The sequence below is a fragment of the Anneissia japonica genome, unplaced genomic scaffold, assembly GCF_011630105.1.
Source record: "Anneissia japonica isolate Jap-2015-1 unplaced genomic scaffold, ASM1163010v1 scaffold232_len381862_cov165, whole genome shotgun sequence".
NCBI classification, from domain to species: Eukaryota; Metazoa; Echinodermata; class Crinoidea; order Comatulida; family Comatulidae; genus Anneissia; species Anneissia japonica.
In genome coordinates, this window is record NW_022702252.1 from 102,164 (window position 1) to 124,187 (window position 22,024).

The 22,024-nt window shown below is 32.3% G+C and overlaps 1 protein-coding gene across 1 annotated transcript; it reads right to left on the reverse strand.

The window, feature by feature from the left end:
* Positions 1-3,320: 3,320 nt before the first annotated feature.
* Positions 3,321-21,456, reverse strand: LOC117103818 (synaptotagmin-14-like). The gene is made up of 5 exons (XM_033244441.1): positions 20,169-21,456; positions 11,714-11,841; positions 9,106-9,525; positions 5,820-6,015; positions 3,321-4,678 (listed from the first exon to the last, which is right to left on the reverse strand). Exons 1-5 carry the CDS (start codon positions 20,665-20,667, stop codon positions 4,365-4,367), a joined length of 1,557 nt encoding a protein of 518 aa, XP_033100332.1. The 5' UTR covers positions 20,668-21,456; the 3' UTR covers positions 3,321-4,364.
* Between the last annotated feature and the right edge of the window lie 568 nt (positions 21,457-22,024).

Consider the following 22,024-nt stretch of genomic DNA (forward strand, 5'->3'; position numbering starts at 1 on the left):
CTTCATTATAAGCTTAACTCTGACTGCATACAACCACATTATCGCAATACATAGCTACACGTGATAATAATAATACGAAAATTCATTGATTTAAAAAAGCAAAAACAAAGCCAATTGAGTAGCCTTAGGGGAAAAACCAATAACGTTAAAAGTTCGTTATACAAAAATAAGTTAGCATATTATTGATTGATTCATTAAAAAAGTAAATAGTCCTGATTATTAAATTACTGATTTAGTAAACGGCAGCCCGGGACTATTCTGACTAACGGCAGACCGGTAGAATTTTGACTATGGAATATTAAATCGGATTAATATTTTTCACAATATATTCAACCCAACCCTACCTCCATCATCGGACTATATTATATATCGTGCGTTGCCATCAGATCGAAGATTAGTAAAATCAATGCGGTTATTGGACTGTACTGAATCTATTGTATTTCAGTATAAGCTTTGCTATAGTTGTCTGATCGATAGTTACATGATATCCATGGACCTGATATATCAAGTTACGGTATATATCTATTTTTTATTTTAAATGCTAAACCCGTAGAGTCCTAGAGGATCTGAAAGAGTGATTCCAACGAAACGTACTGGAACAGTGAGTGACCAGTGGCGGATCCAGGAATTCATAATATAGAGGGGGCCCAGGGGACTTTTACAGATGGAAGGTGTTGACCACCTCGGTTGTGGCTACATCACTAGGTCATTATCGTCATCATCATCATCATCATTATCATCATCATCAAAAGCTGAATTAAACAATATAGTTTATTTACTACGATTGATTTCAATAATTATGGTTAAACCTTTATTCAGAAAGAATTTCCAAACAAAATAATACACGTTCCATAGTGTAATAGGTATACAATAAATCTAATATGTCCTTTCCTCTTAAGTAAAGATTGTACTGCGCAATTCAAATGCAATTTACCTATTGCAAAACAAGAAAATAAGATCAAGAAAATTTTTTTTTAAATCTTGATTTACATTAGGTACAATAAGACATTGTATTACTCTACTTCAATATCATCTTCAGATCATACTGATTGTTACTGATCATGATTTTTATGAAGTTGAATTATCAAACTTCAACATTACCCTTTTAGTTATTTAAGTAATTCTAACATGACACTAAATCATGATCTAATCTTTAATCTGACAATTTTCTTCTGTAGTAATTGGCGCTTTTGTATAATATGATATCGAAAATCTATCTTTCTAAGGCCTCTAAATGTATGGGGCCTAGGTCAAGTCTCCTTACTAGCTACACCCTCCCACCCCCGCCGGCCCTTGACAGATTTACATGTTTGTCATTGAGACTTAATATTAAAATTGTCTGCTTCCAATGGATTAATGAATACTATGTAAACTTTTACCCTCAGGACATAAATATGGGAACAAAATTATTTCAGACATCAAATATGTTATAAATAATATACAAACAAATTTTTATATAATCTCTTTAAAATTATTGCATCACAATTAACCTTCAACCAGAAGTACCAACTTTAACATAAACCATCCTAAAATACCATGTTAAATTAATTTGCTAAAATACACAAACGTTTAAAAACTTCCAATGAAATCCATGCGTACAATATCATAAAATACTGTATATTACCACAAATAAAGCAAGAGTACTGTGTCTATAGTGTTTAATAGATGTAATTGGTTTTTAAAAAAAGTCGGAAGACCTAATTCAGAAGATACAGGTAGGTACTGTATGCACAATACATCTACATGTATTAATAACAAGGGCCAAACCTATTAAGAAAGAATGATATGATTATAAAATTTGACTGCATCAATATTTTTAACGACCAGTCAATCAAAATCAAGAATCAAGATCACATGGTTCTGCTTTAATGTTTATAATTTAGCAATTTAGACTTAAACATCAAACTGTGAATTTCACCTGGTATGGGTAATCCCAAAGTTTGGAAAATCACTAAAAATTTTACAAATAATTAGTACAGTATATTTTATATTGTGGTACAGTACAATGATTGGTATAAATTGGTGCCAGACAAAAGATTCATGGCTACTAACATTCTGACCTTTGTGATTATGAACTTTCATATCAATATAAAATATAATGAAAACAATGCAAAATATCCAAGACCAAAACATTCTATTAAAAAACACCTTGAAATATTTCAAACTGTTAAAAAATGGGTCTGATATTTATCAGATGAGTTTGAGTATGGAATATTATGTAATTTACTCTAAAAGGTCATTTTTAGATCAATGAGGTTAGGAGGTGGCTTTAAAGTATATAATTATTTACAACACAGAATGTTCGCAGCTCGTCACCTATAAAATATACATACTCAATTGTGTTAAGGATTGCAAGCAAAATGATCTGTGGAAAAAAGCATATGCTTGTGGGTGTTTCTAGACCATTAATTCGACATGACATAACGTACATAACAACATCAACATCCACTTACTGTTTAAGCATATTAAGCTGCAGGTAAACCTACACTACTGGCATTATTATCCTCCAGAGGAAACCCACATGAAAGTCAATGAAACTTCATAACATGTAGAAACATTAAAAGCTTAAACTCATTATCCAGACAATGTTGTTGGGCATAAGTTAACATAAATGCCATATAATCGATGGTGTTTTATGTCAGGAGATTTAATAGGAATATGTTTTTTGATGTGTTGTCATACTGAATGCTCAGCATGTTCCCAAATGCTTTAAAAAAAAAATCTTGCAAATGATCAATGTAGAAACCAAAAACAAAACCTTCTGATAATTAGCCTGGTGTCTTAACCACTATACCACGATCTTGTGCTTAGTGGCTACTGTAGTGTGTGTAGCAACAGCAGGTACTGCAATTTTATTTGATGCATTTTGTGTCAAGACCTAAATGCCATGTAGTTCTAAAATGTATACAACAAATGATATTATTTTAAACATGTTGGTTGAATGTTTAAGAAGATATTTTACAATATATTTAAGTATTCAATGCACTCATAACTTAAAAACAATTTAAAAATAATTTTTTAATAAAAAATAAACAATAGAATATTGGGCCTTTTATTAAACTATTTTCATATAAAAAGAAAATGTTTAAAATTGGATTGGAATACAAAAAAATAAGTCCAACTGTGTTTCTACAAAAGTACTGTGAAATAATATAAATTATAAGCAGTTTATGGTCTAGGCCCATATAAAAGTACTCAGCCAGTTGAAGCATGAAACGCCCATGGCTTAACTACACTCAGAATGCTACAGTACTAACAAATTATAAATCATTTAAATATAATATATATATATATAAATATATACATACTGTATTATATTTATATGATTTATATAAACACCTCAGGATGTTTGGTGTAAAATGAATACATATTTACTCAAATAAATGCCTCTTACATTATTAGAATGTGTTGAGAATGATGTTGCTGCCATTAAATTTGTTCACAGTCATATGTATGTACATATTATATATATATTATATATTCTTTATTATATACATTATTATGTAGATTATTATATATATGTATATCTATCATATGCTATACATAATATGATTTAAAACATGGTAACATGGTGAAATACAGATTTAAATTGGTTGTACATCAAAATGATTTTTCTTTTTTCTTTTTAAAACTGATAATGAAGAATTCTTATAATACATTATTATTATTTTTTTTTATATTACAAGTTATATTGTAAAACTACCAAGTCATTGTATACCACTTCACCAAGCCTAAAGCTTAAAATTGAATTTTTTTTAAAGTAAAAGGCAAAAATAAATTCTAAAGTATACAATTTTTGGTATAGAATGAAAACAAATTTTACAAATTTAACAAATAACGTATGGTTTAAGTTTAGGGTAGTTCCATCGACTAGTCCGTACATGTTTTTATAATATTGTACCAAAAATATTTTGTACAGGACAAAATTACACTGCATTCCAGTAATTTAATTGCTACACATGCAGTGATGTATCTTTTCCAGAGGATACAACTGCTCTGAAAATGTACAAAATATTAAACAAATGAAAAAAATAAGTAAATATTCATAAATATTTTAATATTGATAATACTTTAATTAGTCCAGGAATAACATTAGTTGAAAACTATAGTTAGTCCTATTCTCTACATTTGAGAATACATACCTATTGACAAATATGTTTCAATAACAGCTCCTTTGGTAAAATTTGTTACATGATTTTTTTAAATCGAAAGATAGTAATCGATTTTTTATGCCATCTTGATGAATAATTATAATTTGAGTACATACATAGATGACAGTTTCAGGCTACAATATTGTAGGGGAGGAGAGGAATGGAGAAATCATTGAAGTTGGTTGACAGTTAGCCGTAGAGGGTAGTAAACACTTATGGTTCAAGAAGAGCATGCCACCTACAGACCTGGTGGCCCTTAGAATCCCGCATTTCATTCCAGTGAGCCAATTCTTCTTCGCTGCTGTTCTGTAGACCCATTGAAAACCAGCCCAAAGTCTCTTTGCGCTTCATGGCACGTTTGTTGAAGACCGTGTAAAGTAGCGTGACATCTGGAAGCTGAAACTGTGCCACTTGGAAGATAAATGTTTCTTTGAAAGTTGGATTTGGTTGACCACGACGAATTGAAGTTTTACTCTTGGTCATCTCAAACCCACTCGATGACATGAGTGACACTCTTACATATGAATCTGAAAAAAGGATACATATGAATTCAAAGTGAATCATTAATAAAACACAATAATTCATTTATATTTCAAAAAAAGCCTAACAGTATCTCAGAACTAATAATGTAGTAAGTGGACCAATATAAACTATAGTGACTAGCAATGACAAAACATTATTATAATGTTTCTGAATGTTGTGAATGTTGTGGTTAGGTTATGCCAGGAAAATATAAAAAGTTGTACAGTAGCAACTTTAGCAATGTTTAGTTGGAAATTGAATAATGAATATGTACTTATGGTTCTAGATAAATTAAATACAACATAAAATTATAGGCTTGGGATCTACAGAGCTTAATGTTTTTTAATAGCAGAGTACAGTAAACTACAGTGCACTTGTTTACACTGGAGAATATACATACTGTAATTATTTGCAGGACTAGTTATGCATGTAATAATTCAGCTTAAGATATAACCCAACTTTAAAATCATACAAATATAGCATTTACATTAATTTTTATTGAAAATAGACATAAAAATACAACTGTGAAGATTGAAATTATTCATTGCTAATAAAATATTCACCATATTGTAAATAATTTTTCAGTTTATTATAGTGTGAATTCTACCAGCAAAAAAATAACCCAATTTCAATCATGCAAAGAAAACAATAACTTTTGTAAATAATCTGATTTGATGGTTTGAACTTTATTAGCTTTGTGGCTTTGTCCAATTGAATTGTGCAACATCAATAAAAAGCAAGTTTTGTTACAGTAAAAGGTTTTACTCATACTGTACTATGTACAATTTATTTGGCAGATTTTTTCTAAATGTTTATGTTTAACAAACTTGAAAAGAGAATTATAATTCAGCTGTTATATTTTTAATTATTTATTATTATTTTTACAAGAACTACTCAAGGCATCTCAGTGAACACAGAATAAATCATACACAACATGCAACCTCCCTGGGAGAATTCCTTGTTATGCTACGATTCAGCACCACCTATTTCATTCCAAGTCAATCACCTCCTACCAGATACCATACCCATTTACTCCCGAGTAAAGAAAACGTAAAGAGCCAGCCCAAGGCACAAGCAGTGTGACAAGTGTTGCTTTCAACACACAGCAACAGGATTAAAATGTGAAAGGAATTTTTTTCCCCCTACCTGGAGCACGGCCAGCAGCTAAATTCTTAAAATGACTGCCTTTGAGAATTTCAACCGATAACCGTCCTGTTGTTGAATTGTATGAAAGCCCCACGAGAAGCTCAGGCATTCCACCATGTTGCATGGACTGTAACGATGAGTTACTCTCACTGTGTGACAGATCTGAAGAACTGGAATATGGAGAAGATGTCCCACTCTGTGTTAAAAGAAAAGAAATATTGATTATTTTAGGTGTACCAAGATGACAGAACATTGGCACCAAATCTTACAATGGAGCAGGTCAGTTAATTGCAGCTTCCCGAATAGCTTGAATAACATGACAACAGGTGGGGTGATGGCCTTATTAAGCAGCAACTTAGCTGACTGCAACTTCACAAGCAGCTTGGCTAACAGCTCAAAAGGCAGAAGGTCAACTGTTTACAGCTGCCAAAACAGCCTCATGAAACAACAGGCCGGCTCATAGCTGCTGCTGCAGTAGCAGCAGCTTCACTGACATCCTCACATGGCAGAAGCTCAATTGATTGCAGCTGCAAAAAGCAGTCTCATGAGACAACATGCTGTCTCATGGCTGCAGTAGCAGATGCTTCACTGACAGCCTCACAAAGCAGAAGCTCAATTGATTACAGTTGCAAAAGCTGCCTCATGAGATAACAGGCTGGCTCATGGCAGTATTAGTAGCAGCTTGGCTAACAGCCTCGCAAAGTAGCAATTAACTTCAGTTTCACAAGTAGATAGGCTGACAGTTGTATCAGGCTGGGCTGATGGCTTCAAAAGGAAGAAGCCCATTTGACAGCCTCATAAGGCAGCATCAAATTGGCAGCAGCCCTGTCCAGACTATCAAATTGTTTTTGACCAAAACATGTGACGTGCCTAAATATTGTCTTGATGACATCACATCATGACCATATATAGGCACATCATGACTCTATATGGGCTCATCATGACTATATATGGGCATACAATAGCTTTTTGTCGATGAAAATTTGAAGTGGACAGAGCTTTACAGCCTAATTCAGCAGCAGCTTGACTTATGACCTCAAGAGTTATCAACTCAGCTGATAGCAGAATCTGTGTGTATACATGTTACATACCAAAATATATCTATTTTTCTGAAACACAATGTACACTTACCGTATCACTACGGGCAAGGATTGGTATCGTTATGGTCTGTGTGGTTGTCGTATTCGTATTCAAAGATGAAAACTTGGTCACACATTCACCAATCAACTGTTCTTTACGCATCTTTTCTGTTCCAAATAGTCGGAACCTCATTGATGTACTTGCTAATTCATGCGGAAAAAGACGTGTGAAACGGAAGAGTTCTTTAAATTCTGGATTCTCGCCCTCACGAATCCTTGTCTTTGCTCGTTGTCGTTTACTTGGCATAAGGGCAAGTCGGACCCGACAGCTTCCGGGGCCACCTCGATCTTTTGCAGGAATATCTGAGACCTTAACGACAGTGATGTTCATTCTTCGTGCTTCCCCACTGTATGAAAATGCTACTTCAAGGTTACCTACAGTTGGTGGTGGTTCCCTTGGCTTTTCCTGCTTACAACAAAAGAAAAAAGAGTGCGTTATTTAAAACCATGAGAAATGACATGTGCAGTTTGATATTTGAATTACCATCATTTGTTATTATAATCATCATCATTATTTATTTGTTAATTTTAATAATATACGTACTTAACCCACCAATTAATTTAATAATTTTTTTTTAACTGGTGGCATTGCCTGAAAATTGGTTTTCAAACTTATTTTGCTCTCCATCCATTCAATTTGTCTTATCATTGTTCACAATTTATTTAACTAGACATATCATTTCAGCTTTAATAGGTTATTATTATTCAACTATTTTTTTTCATTTGTTATTAATTGTGGAAAAATGCAATAAAGGAACAAACAAAACTAGCTAAAATTACTTTTAATTTCAATACGGGCTGTTCATAACAGGATTAAACAACATGGAAACCAGATGCAATTAATTACAACTGTAAAAATTCATTAATTTTTATGAGGTCAGACAATCAAAATATAATAAATGGAAGGACATATAGATGAAATAAAAAAAAATTTAAACCTAAACAATGGAGGTAAGTTTCCATAGTAATAATAATAATAATAATAATAATAATAATAATAATAATAATAATATAAAATAATTTGTAAGTTAAAGGAATACATAATTTTGAACAAAACCATTTATTCATTGGAAATAAATCTAATGGCTGAGCAGTTAGCAGGGGCGCCGCAAGCTATAGCCATAATATAGGCGCTGGTTCGAACGGCACGCTCGCCTATGGTTCTGGTGGTAGAACAAGTCTTCTCGGATAAGGACTATAAACCGTAGGCCCAGAGTATACAATGACTCGTGTGCACTATTAAGAACCCTGTACATCCTTCGAGACGAGTAGGGGGATACCCCGGTGTACTGGAACAGACAGCCCCTGTGGTGGACGACGAGAGTTGCTGGTACCGGGTTACCAGGTAGCACAGACATGAAGGGACCGTTAGGGGCGAAGAAAGTCATTGATCGAGTTCCTAGTCCACATTTCAAGCGCCCTGAGCATCTTACATTAGATGGATTTGTGCGCTATATAAAACTACACTATTATTAAATAATTCCTTATTTGTAATTTTAAAAAAAGGAATGAATTTGAAAATATAAATTAATTATTATTACGTAAACAAATGCGGAGTGTATTCTGAAAAAAGAGAAACAAGAATTAACCTACAGAAGTTGTTCTATTTCATTTTTTTGTTTTTCCAAATTTAATAGCATGATTGACAAAGTTTCATAAATCTTTATTCCAGCAGTAAAAAGCACCATTCAAGAAAACCAATAAACAGATTAAATTTTAAAGGTACCTTCATATTTCAAAAGACTCCAAATGGAATATGAAAATTGTGTCAATTAAAGTAACTAAATTCCTTGTGTTCGACATCAAACAGTGACTACAGTATTTTCACCTTTAAATCTGTAGGGATAGTGCGACGGATACTTCATATTAGGCGGTATTTTTCAAGATATGTCCTCTTATGTCTTGACGTTTTCATTGTTCTATAAGTTTCAAACTTTCTTTGGTTTTAGTTTTGACATCATAATGTTTGTGGTGTAATGTGGTGTGGTGTTGATGATGTTACCAAATTTATTAAAAGAAAGCGACATGAATTTCTTGAAAAATAATAATCACAATAATAATAATATTGATACTAGTACTACTGTACTACTACTTGTGTATACATGTTACATACCAAAATATATCTATTTTTCTGAAACACAATGTACACTTACCGTATCACTACGGGCAAGGATTGGTATCGTTATGGTCTGTGTGGTTGTCGTATTCGTATTCAAAGATGAAAACTTGGTCACACATTCACCAATCAACTGTTCTTTACGCATCTTTTCTGTTCCAAATAGTCGGAACCTCATTGATGTACTTGCTAATTCATGCGGAAAAAGACGTGTGAAACGGAAGAGTTCTTTAAATTCTGGATTCTCGCCCTCACGAATCCTTGTCTTTGCTCGTTGTCGTTTACTTGGCATAAGGGCAAGTCGGACCCGACAGCTTCCGGGGCCACCTCGATCTTTTGCAGGAATATCTGAGACCTTAACGACAGTGATGTTCATTCTTCGTGCTTCCCCACTGTATGAAAATGCTACTTCAAGGTTACCTACAGTTGGTGGTGGTTCCCTTGGCTTTTCCTGCTTACAACAAAAGAAAAAAGAGTGCGTTATTTAAAACCATGAGAAATGACATGTGCAGTTTGATATTTTAATTACCATCATTTGTTATTATAATCATCATCATTATTTATTTGTTAATTTTAATAATATACGTACTTAACCCACCAATTAATTTAATAATTTTTTTTATGGTGGCATTGCCTGAAAATTGGTTTTCAAACTTATTTTGCTCTCCATCCATTCAATTTGTCTTATCATTGTTCACAATTTATTTAACTAGACATATCATTTCAGCTTTAATAGGTTATTATTATTCAACTATTTTTTTTCATTTGTTATTAATTGTGGAAAAATGCAATAAAGGAACAAACAAAACTAGCTAAAATTACTTTTAATTTCAATACGGGCTGTTCATAACAGGATTAAACAACATGGAAACCAGATGCAATTAATTACAACTGTAAAAATTCATTAATTTTTATGAGGTCAGACAATCAAAATATAATAAATGGAAGGACATATAGATGAAATAAAAAAAAATTTAAACCTAAACAATGGAGGTAAGTTTCCATAGTAATAATAATAATAATAATAATAATAATAATAATAATAATAATAATTTAAAATAATTTGTAAGTTAAAGGAATACATAATTTTGAACAAAACCATTTATTCATTGGAAATAAATCTAATGCGCCGCAAGCTATAGCCATAATATCGGCGCTGGTTCGAACGGCACGCTCGCCTATGGTTCTGGTGGTAGAACAAGTCTTCTCGGATAAGGACTATAAACCGTAGGCCCAGTGTATACAATGACTCGTGTGCACTATAAAGAACCCTGTACATCCTTCGAGACGAGTAGGGGTATACCCCGGTGTACTAGAACAGACAGCCCCTGTGGTGGACGACGAGAGTTGCTGGTAACGGTTTACCGGGTAGCACAGACACGAAGGGACCCTTAGGGGCGAAGAAAGTCATTGATCGAGTTCCTAGTCCACATTTCAAGCGCCCTGAGCATCTTACATTAGATGGATTTGTGCGCTATATAAAACTACACTATTATTATTAAATAATTCCTTATTTGTAATTTTAAAAAAAGGAATGAATTTGAAAATATAAATTAATTATTATTACGTAAACAAATGCGGAGTGTATTCTGAAAAAAGAGAAACAAGAATTAACCTACAGAAGCTGTTCTATTTCATTTTTTTGTTTTTGCAAATTTAATAGCATGATTGACAAAGTTTCATAAATCTTTATTCCAGCAGTAAAAAGCACCATTCAAGAAAACCAATAAACAGATTAAATTTTAAAGGTACCTTCATATTTCAAAAGACTCCAAATGGAATATGAAAATTGTGTCAATTAAAGTAACTAAATTCCTTGTGTTCGACATCAAACAGTGACTACAGTATTTTCACCTTTAAATCTGTAGGGATAGTGCGACGGATACTTCATATTAGGCGGTATTTTTCAAGATATGTCCTCTTATGTCTTGACGTTTTCATTGTTCTATAAGTTTCAAACTTTCTTTGGTTTTAGTTTTGACATCATAATGTTTGTGGTGTAATGTGGTGTGGTGTTGATGATGTTACCAAATTTATTAAAAGAAAGCGACATGAATTTCTTGAAAAATAATAATCACAATAATAATAATATTGATACTAGTACTACTGTACTACTACTACTACTACTAATAATAATAATAATGATGATGATGATGATGATGATGATGATGATGATGATGATGATGATGATGATGATGATAATAATAATAATAATCATAATAATAATCATAATAATAATAACAATAATACCAATAATAATTTATTATTATTATTACCATTATTATTATTATTATTATTATTATTATTATTATTATTATAATTATATTATTATACTCTGAGTTGATCAAGCGATAAGAAACTTGTCTGACTAACTTTGAGACACCACAAATTATGTGATAAAAATTTAATTATTTCTTTCTATGATTGCTCTCAGTTTATTATATTTCATACTGCTTTTGAGGCAGTGTAAAGTATGTGACAATATTTCTCATACTGTATTCCTTGATAAGCCTAATGTCGACTCATTTTCATAATTTTTAAGCATTTAAAATACATTTAAATATTTAACAAAATTAATTATCAATTTAAAAATGTGGATGAAATCATGACTAAAAATTGATTATTTAAATCAAACTGACCTCTCCAGCCTCGCCTCCCATGGCGATTGTGTCGTTTTCATCATCCTGGTCAAAAAGCCCACCTGACGAACCAAAACTTCCGCTACCCACAGTACCTTGCTCAACATCACCCAGGTCTTCAGATCGAACTATTTATAATAAAAAATAATTACAATTGGATATTAAATCTTCAATAATCTTGTCATAATATTGTACACAAATGTTCCATAGATTAATGATGACTTGTCACTACTGACACTTTGACACCATTTTCATTCACACCAAGCAATTCTTTCTATAGTTTCTTTTTTGTTTAGTCAGAAGAACTTGAAAACCCTCCACAAGCCATGTTCTTGTAATGTATTTCATTCCTGATGATGACATAATGTTGAAATATTGAATCCTGACAAGAGAGTGCATTTCGATACTTGGAGTATGTATTATACTATATTATCGGTAATGTTATTCAATTTTTAATTATGTTGGCAGACATGTTGTGGATTCCTGTAAATTTACATTGTTGACCAACAAACGCAAACCATTAACCAATATGTGAGAATTCTATTAGCACTCTATTACTATACCTCATTTTTATGCAATAACAAACACTAGAGCAGTTGTCAAAATATTTGTTTGAATAAATTATAGTGTTTCTTGAGCCAGAGTATGTTGTTATTATTCCATATACGGTATATACAGTACATATACATATATACAAATATATCATAAATACATATGCACATTCGCATACACACCCAAAATATACATAAAAAAGTTTGAATATTTTTGTCTTTTCATCAACACAAGTGTCTTTGATGCTAAAAATATCAGTATCAATATCAGGCATAATGCTCTGCCACTAACGTTTGGTAAAAATATATGAAACTATTTTATGTGTAAGCACACTATCTTTATATAATAATTTGAGTAGAAAAACTATCTTGATGTAACTTCAATTTTAAATTGTGTCCTTCTGTTGTAAATGTTTTGATGCATTGCCTTTTCCAATGTATAGCTCTACCAATGCTTTGCCCTTTCTTTTTTTTTATTTTGTTTTGCTGTCAAGATTAGATTTCCCCTTCCACGTTGAGTTCATCTATATTTTTATAGTATGACCTTTTATTATCCATTTTTGTGTATTTAATTCCGATTTTAATTTGACATTCATTTTAATCCAATTCAAGTTCTAAATCTTTTCAATCATATGTCCATATTAATAAAATTTGTTTTCTTTCATGTACATTTTATCATATTTAGTCCCAATGTTTAATAAATTTAAATAGAATGTGTACATAATTTTGATGTTGTTATTTGTAATAATGATTTTTATAATTAAATTGTAATTTTTGACCATTAAAATTCAATTTGTAAATATTATTCTCTTAATTTTTATGTAATTATTTATTCATGTACAGTTAATATTTATATATACATATAGGCCTACACACAGTATATCATGTTATTTTTAATGTACAAATCATTGCAATTCAGCTACTTGCTGCGAACGTGATTTTGAATGAACTTGAACTTGTACATGTTTGTTAATATCAATGAATTAAGTACTGACAAAAGCTGTGTGAGAGGCCACCAAAAGAATAATGTCTAGGCTAACATCTGTAATCACTGACGATAATACAAAAACACAACCGCTTCAGAGGAAAACAATTCACTAATTGACCAACAACTACTGAAGTGGATTTTACCTTTCTGATTGTACCCTGATCGTTCAGAACTTGTCCTAGTATCAATCGAGGCCGTACAATAATCTGAGTCATAACCTAAACCTGCTACTTTTGTGTGATTCCGTACCCATGATGAAGTATTTTCTTCAGATCGTTCGGCAAGAGTATATTCATCCAAGTCAATGTTTATTTCAGCTGCTGTATTAACATTTACAGTATCTTTCACCTTGCTGTTTTTTGATTTCCGAAATGAAAAAATGGCAAATCCATCAAGGCTAGGCAATAAGCATAAAGTTTTGCAGCAGTTCATGCATCCCATGTTTTCAGTTCACAATGAACAACAGTCAAATGCAGAAGAATAAAAGCCACAAATTCTATTACAGAAGGTAAAGCACTGTATGACCCACAAATTTGCATATAAAAGGCTTCAGAATCTAAGACTGAAAAAGCTTTACTTTAACAATGACAAGTTCTTTTTTCAAATGACTAGTATTCCCAATCTTTCCAATACAGATGACAGCTAATACATCATGCAGGTAGGCTGTCTACATCATCAAAACTGATAGTTTAACCACGAATGGTATAAATTTGAGATCATTATGCATAATTGCTAATACAGCAGGCTTATGAGCAGACAGCTAAATTTACACGTCGAATGACGTAAGTGGATGCATACTATATGGCTATTTATTTGAACAATAAACAAAATTTCAATAAACAATAAATAATGAAAAGACACATTCATTAAATTTTGAATTGAGAGAATTTTGATTATTTAACAAAATAGCAATTAATCCTACTTCGATCACAGGTTAAATTTAACAGAGGTATTAAAATTCTGATCAGGATATAGGCCTAAATAGTATCCCTTTACTTTTTACCAGTTTAGTCATTATTCACAAAGTATTTTTGAGGTCTCACTGCAGTTGAGGCAGTACAAGAATTGGAGCCTCATGTCTATAGATTTCCACAAATGTGTACATATTTTACTTTTTGCTAAAGATCCCCTCACAGAATCAAGAGTTAAATCTACTTAAAGTTTGGCTTTCTTGGTGATAAGCTTTTTTTTTTACTAAGTAGGCCCTATTGGTACTACCAGGCCAGATTCTGTATTATTTCCCTGTGTGAATTTTATAATTTTGCAGTTGAATTTTATAATTTTGGTTATTCAGATTTCATGAGCTGTAAATTGTACTAGATATTGTACCAATTTCAGCCCCTAATTTTTTGTGGGGTAACTACAAAAGAAAAAGCTTTGTTTGCAATTTGTTCCCCTTCTGATGCCTTGGTCTCGATCTTATAAACCTATCTTTATGGATATGTTTAAGAATTCTAAAAAAAATGAAAAAAGGCAAATAATTGTGGATTTTCCACCTAGTTTAAAGCTAATTTCATAGCCCTCCATCTTTATTAATCCCCTTGCAATCCATCATTCTTTATTAATCCCCTTGCCCATCCTTAAAATTCACTCTCATTATTTAGAGTTTACCAATGTTATCATCAACATTAAAACCTAGCATTTGATCCAGTGACCATGGGTAAGCGCTTGTATGCCTTTGTACAAGTTTATTATATTATCTTAAAAGACTAAGGTCATACTCCGGGCATCTGATAGGAATTACTGGGGCCTTACAGTAACCACAGTATACTGTATAGGATCTGTGCAGTAACCTTCAATAAAAACTTGGAATTGTTTACTATACAGTATTTAACAAGTCTATTTATAGGAAAAATGATCAGTGACCCAGAACAGGTATTTTTGATACAGTAGCTATTAATTATTTCTTTATTCACTGTTTTGTATTATTTTAAAAACGTTAACAATAAATACAAACTGCAGTAATAAAACCACAGCCTCAGGTGCCACCAGTCAGTAAGCATAAAAAAACGGAAATAAACATTTAAAAAAAATCAGATTTCAGTCATATGAGAACAAAATGTACAAAATTAAAAACACAGTGCCTGTAAAATATAAAAAGCTTAATACACATACGAGTAATATCAAACTAAATGTATCAAATACCTGTAAAACAAAATTGTGTTGACCAGATTTTGTAATCTTTTTGGTTTCAATCTATTTTAAAGACCTTGAGTCATTATAGGGTGAATTCCATGCAGTGAATTTCATGCAAAGGCATATTTTTTATGATTACTTTTTACATAATAAAAATGTAATTAACGCTCTAAGCCAGGGGTGGGGCATAGAAATGTGTCGGAGGGTAAAAGTGAATTTTTGGTTTATCACAGAGGGCCGCACCCAAACTTTGATGTTTCCGTGTGCTTCCAAAAAAACCTTAATGCACTGCTTTTATAGCACTTTATTCTCAGTTTTAATATTACTTTTTACAGACGATTGGTGTTGGGCCATAAAAAAACAAGGTGTTTTCTCGCCAAAGATTTTCATGAGCTGCAAAAATATCACTGTTGGGCTGCTTGCCCACCTGTCCTCCAAGCTAACACAGCTACACTATGTGAGGATGTATATAAGTTGTCTAATTTAAATACTAGGTTTGACAAGAACTTACATGATTGCACTGGCCTGTAAAAGGTATATAATAAAATTATAATTATAAAGTTTTTCACAACAATATGGTTGAAAAAAAGTGTAAAGTGACAATCTAACACTGATCATCCTTGCAGCGAAGCATCACAAATTATATTTATGATGAATACTGTACATTTAAACTGATCCTTGACATGATACAGACAAATTACTGAGAGCAGTTTAGCTCAGTTACCTAAACTGGTCGCAGCCACTGTGTGGAGATCTCTAGGTCCCGGTTCAATTCCCATTACTGCTCTCCTTTAGTTTAGGAGGGCTAAAATTCAAGTTACGATAGCGCACCGTCTTTCTAATGAGACGTTTATGTGTGACGTGTGCATTATGGCCAGTGTGCATTTTAAAGAACGCTATACTATTCGGAAAAGAAAAGGAGATTGTCTTCCGGTGTACTGCTCAATCACCACAGAAGGACCCCACTGCAAATAAGTCTCCTTCATACTTTTGTGGATTACTAATCCTTGGTGTTTACACCGAATAAATCCAATCCATCCTATAGTAGTTTGTTGAATGATCAGACAAAATCAACATTTTTATGTATACTTTCAGAAAGGAGATTGAAAAAAAGAGTAGTCTTATACTTGCTAAAAAATAAGTATTCCTCATTGCATACTATGTATAACTTATTTTTTTGCCAGACCACTTACACAAATTTTGTTGTTTTACAGCACTGTATAATTTTCATAAATATGTAGAATGATCTGACACAACTGGCATAAAAAGGTCTTTATGCCTAAGGATATCTAAGGATTTATCCTTAGATATAAAAGGAAATTTACATGATATTAAATACATTTTTTAGACTAACTGCAGCTGCCAACTATTACTTTCGCCTCACTTTTCCTTGATTTTTAATGACTTTTCTAATGATTTCAGAATTGAAAAGTATAAATTAAATGATGGACCCAAATGCAGATCATAATCTGATCCTAAAGCACTTACAATTATCCTTCTTTAATTTCTTATGTAATATTTACCTGATTCAGAATCATCATGAATAAAAAATTGTTTCAATAAATTTGGCATCTTTTCAGTAGTGGTAAATTCCTTTGAATCATCAGGAGTACTGTTTGCCTGTGTAACTTCCACATATTTTGTGGTTTCTTTGCTCTTTTTTGTCTTCATTTTCGTCTTCTGTTTATTCTTTAACAAATGCCTGACTTCCACTCTGTCATCATCTGATGCAATGCTATCCATACAGCAAAGTTTAAGGAACATTCGCGCCATCATAGACGGTAAAATTTTGAAGCTGCTGACACTTAAAAAATATACTAGAAATGCTTACGCCATTTGTAGTCACTAAATACTTTCACCACCATACTTCCACCATAGTTGAAGTTTATTTCTTAAAAATTGACTGGCATTCCAAAGTGTGATTTAGTTGATTGCAAGCTTACACCCTACCAGGCTATCTATCAGAGTGTCTATGCATGAAGCCAATCTCGCATATCTACAGGTAGGTACTGATTATAAGAGTGATCACAAAATTTGTTACTGTTGTCTAAATCTTAGAATAAAAGTCCCTTTATGTTAAACCATGAGCTAAAGGTATTGTAAATCTATTTTTATTGTCTCTTTTTGTGGGCAAGCCTTCTTTAGAAATTTGTTTTGTGGAATTTATGTGTATTCCAACTATTGTTTTATTGTGTGCATTACAAGCACAAATAATGGATTATTTTTTTAGAAGAGGTTTTCCCAACAATAAATTGGGTACAAAAGAAGGTCAATAATCTATTTAATACTATTTAGTTATACAGTCAGTTTTGTTTTACATAACATTGACTGTTTGGTTAGGGTGACTTCCATGGAAGGAGTTTTAGAATACCAAAGCCAAGGCCTACAAAAATCAAGTACAGTATATGTTTATTTTCTTAATGTACAATCAACAACAAGTACTGTACACTTGATAATTACATGATGAAAACATATACAGTTCCGTGTATAAGCCCAGGTTGAGAATAATCCCACCCCTGCCCAATTTTACGTACCAGGGTTTCATCAGGTAAAAGCCCTGTATTTTGAATGAGTACCAGAGAGAAATACATAAGGAAACATAAAAGAATTGATATGGAAATATAAGAAAGGAAAAAGAAAAGAAAGATAAGGAAACATAAGAAGGAAAAGGAAAGAAATGATAAGGAAACAAAATAAAGGAAAAGGAAAAAAAAAAAAAGAAACATAAAAATGGAAAAGGAAAGAAATGATAAGGAAAATAAGAAAGGAAAAGGAAAGGAAAAGATAAGGTAACATCAGAATGAAAAATGAAGGAAAGTTATGTGAACATAAGGAAAGGAAAGGAAATGGGGATTGGGAAATACAGGCGAGGACTGTGAGGAAAGGATAGACATGACAAGCCAAACACATAAGAAAAATTTAAACTGTGAAATAGTTGAATGTATAAGAAATCAATAATAAATTGGAAAGTAACCAAATAAAATGAGAAGGTAATTGAAAGAAAAAAATAAAATAAATAAATAAAAAATAAATAAATAAAAATAAAATAAATTAATTAATAAATAAAATAAATTAAAATAAATAAATAAATATTCATTCATAATGTTAACCTGATTTCCCTCACTGTTGTAATCATTTTTCTTTTATTTTGATCCGGTTTTTCCTTTCATTGTAAAGCGCTTAGAGGTTTCTTGCATTTTGCGCTATATAAGAATAAATTTATTATTAAATTTATTAATAAATAAGTTTATTAAGTTTGAGCCTGCACATCCCCCAAAAATTGCACTAATTTTCTGTTCAAGGGGGTGGGCTTATCAACGCTTATATTTCCTACAGTAAACCGCGAGGGGATAAATCTCCCACCTAACTTACACCCACTAGAAGTTTGAAAATGATAAAAATATAATCTATAAAACTTTAACTAAAAATGCATCAAAAAACACCTGATTATCTTTGATTGACATTTTGATACATCTACATGCATCTATATATTTTGGATTGCTTGCTTAATTATACTTCATAACTTTTTATATGTAATTTATCTGAGGCTCTTGGATAATGAACATAAATTGTTGCAGAAATCCTTGTTAAAACAAAAGGCCATTCAGTAAATATTATGGGTATTAAAATATTTACACAATTGCTTATCTTGTTTCACATTATTATTTATTGACTATTCTCATGAATCATAAAGGTAATCTGTTGACACCTGATAAACTACCAGTAATGTCAGGGCAGGTGGCATGAAAAATTGATACAGACCATGACAGTAATGTACCAATACTGCATCCACCCATGTCATGAGATAACAGTGCATTTAATGTACCTTTGAAGTTTTTTTGTCCCACCATGATGAAAATTCAAGGTAGAAAAAAAAACATAAATGATTTATAATTTCCTCCATTTAGTTAATCCAACTGGTATCAAATTATGTAAGTAACCTACAAAATAAAAACTTGGACCTTCGTGTGACAGTTAATAGTGCCATCTATTTTCCGCAATTAGTGACCACATCATTTCTACAAATCGTCCATCTCTAATTAGAATACACAAATGCTTGCAAACAAACCACACTAGCAAGACAGGAAAATTAGAAAAGCCATTAAGATCAGACAGAATAACACCATGAACAGAGATGAAGGTTATGAACTTCCCAATATATAAAACCGAAAGGTACACTGATAAATCTCAGACAAGATAGTATAGATACTCCAAGTATCGAAATGCTCACTATCCTATTGGTATTCAATATTTTGACATTAATTATGTCATCATCATTCCTGATGTATGTATTATACTTCCCAACATATACAATGAGATTTTGAAGGATACACCCCCCAGCATCCCTGATTGGGTCAAACTAAGTCGAAAATAGATTATGTACTGTATTAACTGTACACTGTCATCAGAAGGTTCAAGCTGTCACTACTACACTTATCAAGAGGCAAATGTTTCAAGTCTGCATTAAAGTTACTTTACATAATTTGGGACCAAAATTATGAAATTATAAATCATTTATAATTTTTTTTCTACCTTGGATTTTATCATTGTGGGACAAAAAGATTGTAATTCTAAATTTTCATTTGAATCCAGAATGAAACTTTTTCCTTTTATTAGAAAAAATTGGGTGTCAATCATCCATGTTTAAAGTCATTGAGATTAATTGTTAAAAAGTAGGATATTGGCAGTGGTGTAGCATAGTGGAACATAAATGCTAACAGCAGGCCAAACACATTACCGATTAATCAGTATATTATAAATCAGATTGCAGGAAATTTACCTGGTGGTTCATAACCTTGTTCACCTTTCACATTTGTTGGGAAAAATTCCTCAGTCCCTGCACTCTTAACCGATGACGATCTCCGAGAATGTTCATATTCTCTGTAGCTTGGAGATCGGGAACGCCTGACACCATCATCTGGTAAGTCCTGTGCTTCATAATGAAGGTCAGCAAGTGACCCCTTTCGAAAGTCTAAATCCTCAGGTTGTGCAGTTTCACTTGTTTCTCCACTGATAACCTGTTCCTCTTCAATAAGGAATTCCCCTTCGTTGTTTGGGTCATTTTTAATTTCAACAAGTGTATCCTCTTCATCTAGCTGTACATTGTTATTATTCTCTACATTCTCCTCCGGCTTGGATGGTTCTCTTTTTTCAAGACCAAAAAATGATGTGAAGGAGGATTCAACCGAATCCCCAATTGATGAAACAGTTGAAGTGACACTGTCACCGATGGAACTAATTTTTCCACCAACTGTTGAAAATATATCATCCAATGGCATGTTTATGGTCACAAAGGTGGGTAAATTTACCTGTTTGCGGACACTAGATCTACAAATCCAAACGATTACAAGCTTTGCATTGTTTATCCACGGAAAAAAAAAACCCTGCGTCACTCTGTTATGGTAAGGGTGGTTTGACAAAACATGCGAATATTCCACCGGTATAGGAATGGGCTTCTATGATGGGGTGTCAAAAATCCATAATTTTTACTGAGCCTGACAATCGGATAAACGCATGGAAAGCTGCCAGATCCTCCTGTACCAAACAGGTGTGTTCTTCACAAGCTTGATTCAAAGTGGACAATTCTTATCCAAGTTGTTGTTTGCCGGTGCTTTACTAGCCTGATTATACCAGCTTAGTTAACAGAATCAATGAGCGGGCAAATTAATGACGACATATTTAGCATAGAAATAATTCAATATTTGCATAATCAAAACAAAGCTATGATGGACCCTAATGACGCAAATATTTGTGAAACAATAGAATTTATCTATTGCAGTATACGCCCCTACAGGATGACAAGAGTTGTTTGAAAGCTACAGCAGCAATCTGTAGTGGCATTTCAGTAAGAGAAATGAAACTTTAAAATTGAAAGGCACTGGAAACTCCTCTGAATTTTACAGACAAGTGTAGACATCCAACATCACAAATTAATATTCAAATTCAAGCCAGGTTGATATATGTTAATTCCACAGTACACATGTTGAATGCATCCATAAACACACATTTTATGAAATGTTACCTCCCTGCAGAGGCTTTCCGGGATCACAGCAACTTGTATGCCTGAGTTCTCTCCAAGATAATACAGTGAAAGAACTGGTCGATGTTTAAACAAAGGAAACTCGAGTAAAGGAGAGAGACCAAATCAATAGGCAAGACATGCATTGGATTTGTGTACACTCAAACTAAGAATGAGCTTAAGCAATATAAACAAAAACTTAAGTGTTTTGTGTGTTCATCTTTCAGGTGTATTTATGATGTGTTATGACCCACATTAATTCTATATATATTTCTACTGGGGCAAAAAATTGAGGATAGAAAAGATAACATGGATAGACTTCCAACTTCATAATTGTTTTAATAAGCACAGCAAACTAAAGGAACTGCCTCAGTGTGATATCTTTACTGAAGAATAGAATATCTTTATAAAAGTATAGAAGAAGCAAATTAAGAGTTTCGTGGAATTGCAAGGGTACACGTTATAAAATCTATGAGTGATTATTAATTTATCGCAAATTAATTTAAAAAGCATTTAATTTAATAAGAATCACTACGAATAACATGCAATTAGTGACGTTTCAAACACAACCATTGACTTTCTTGGGTCAAGATGCCCTCGATGATAGTTGAAGTGGC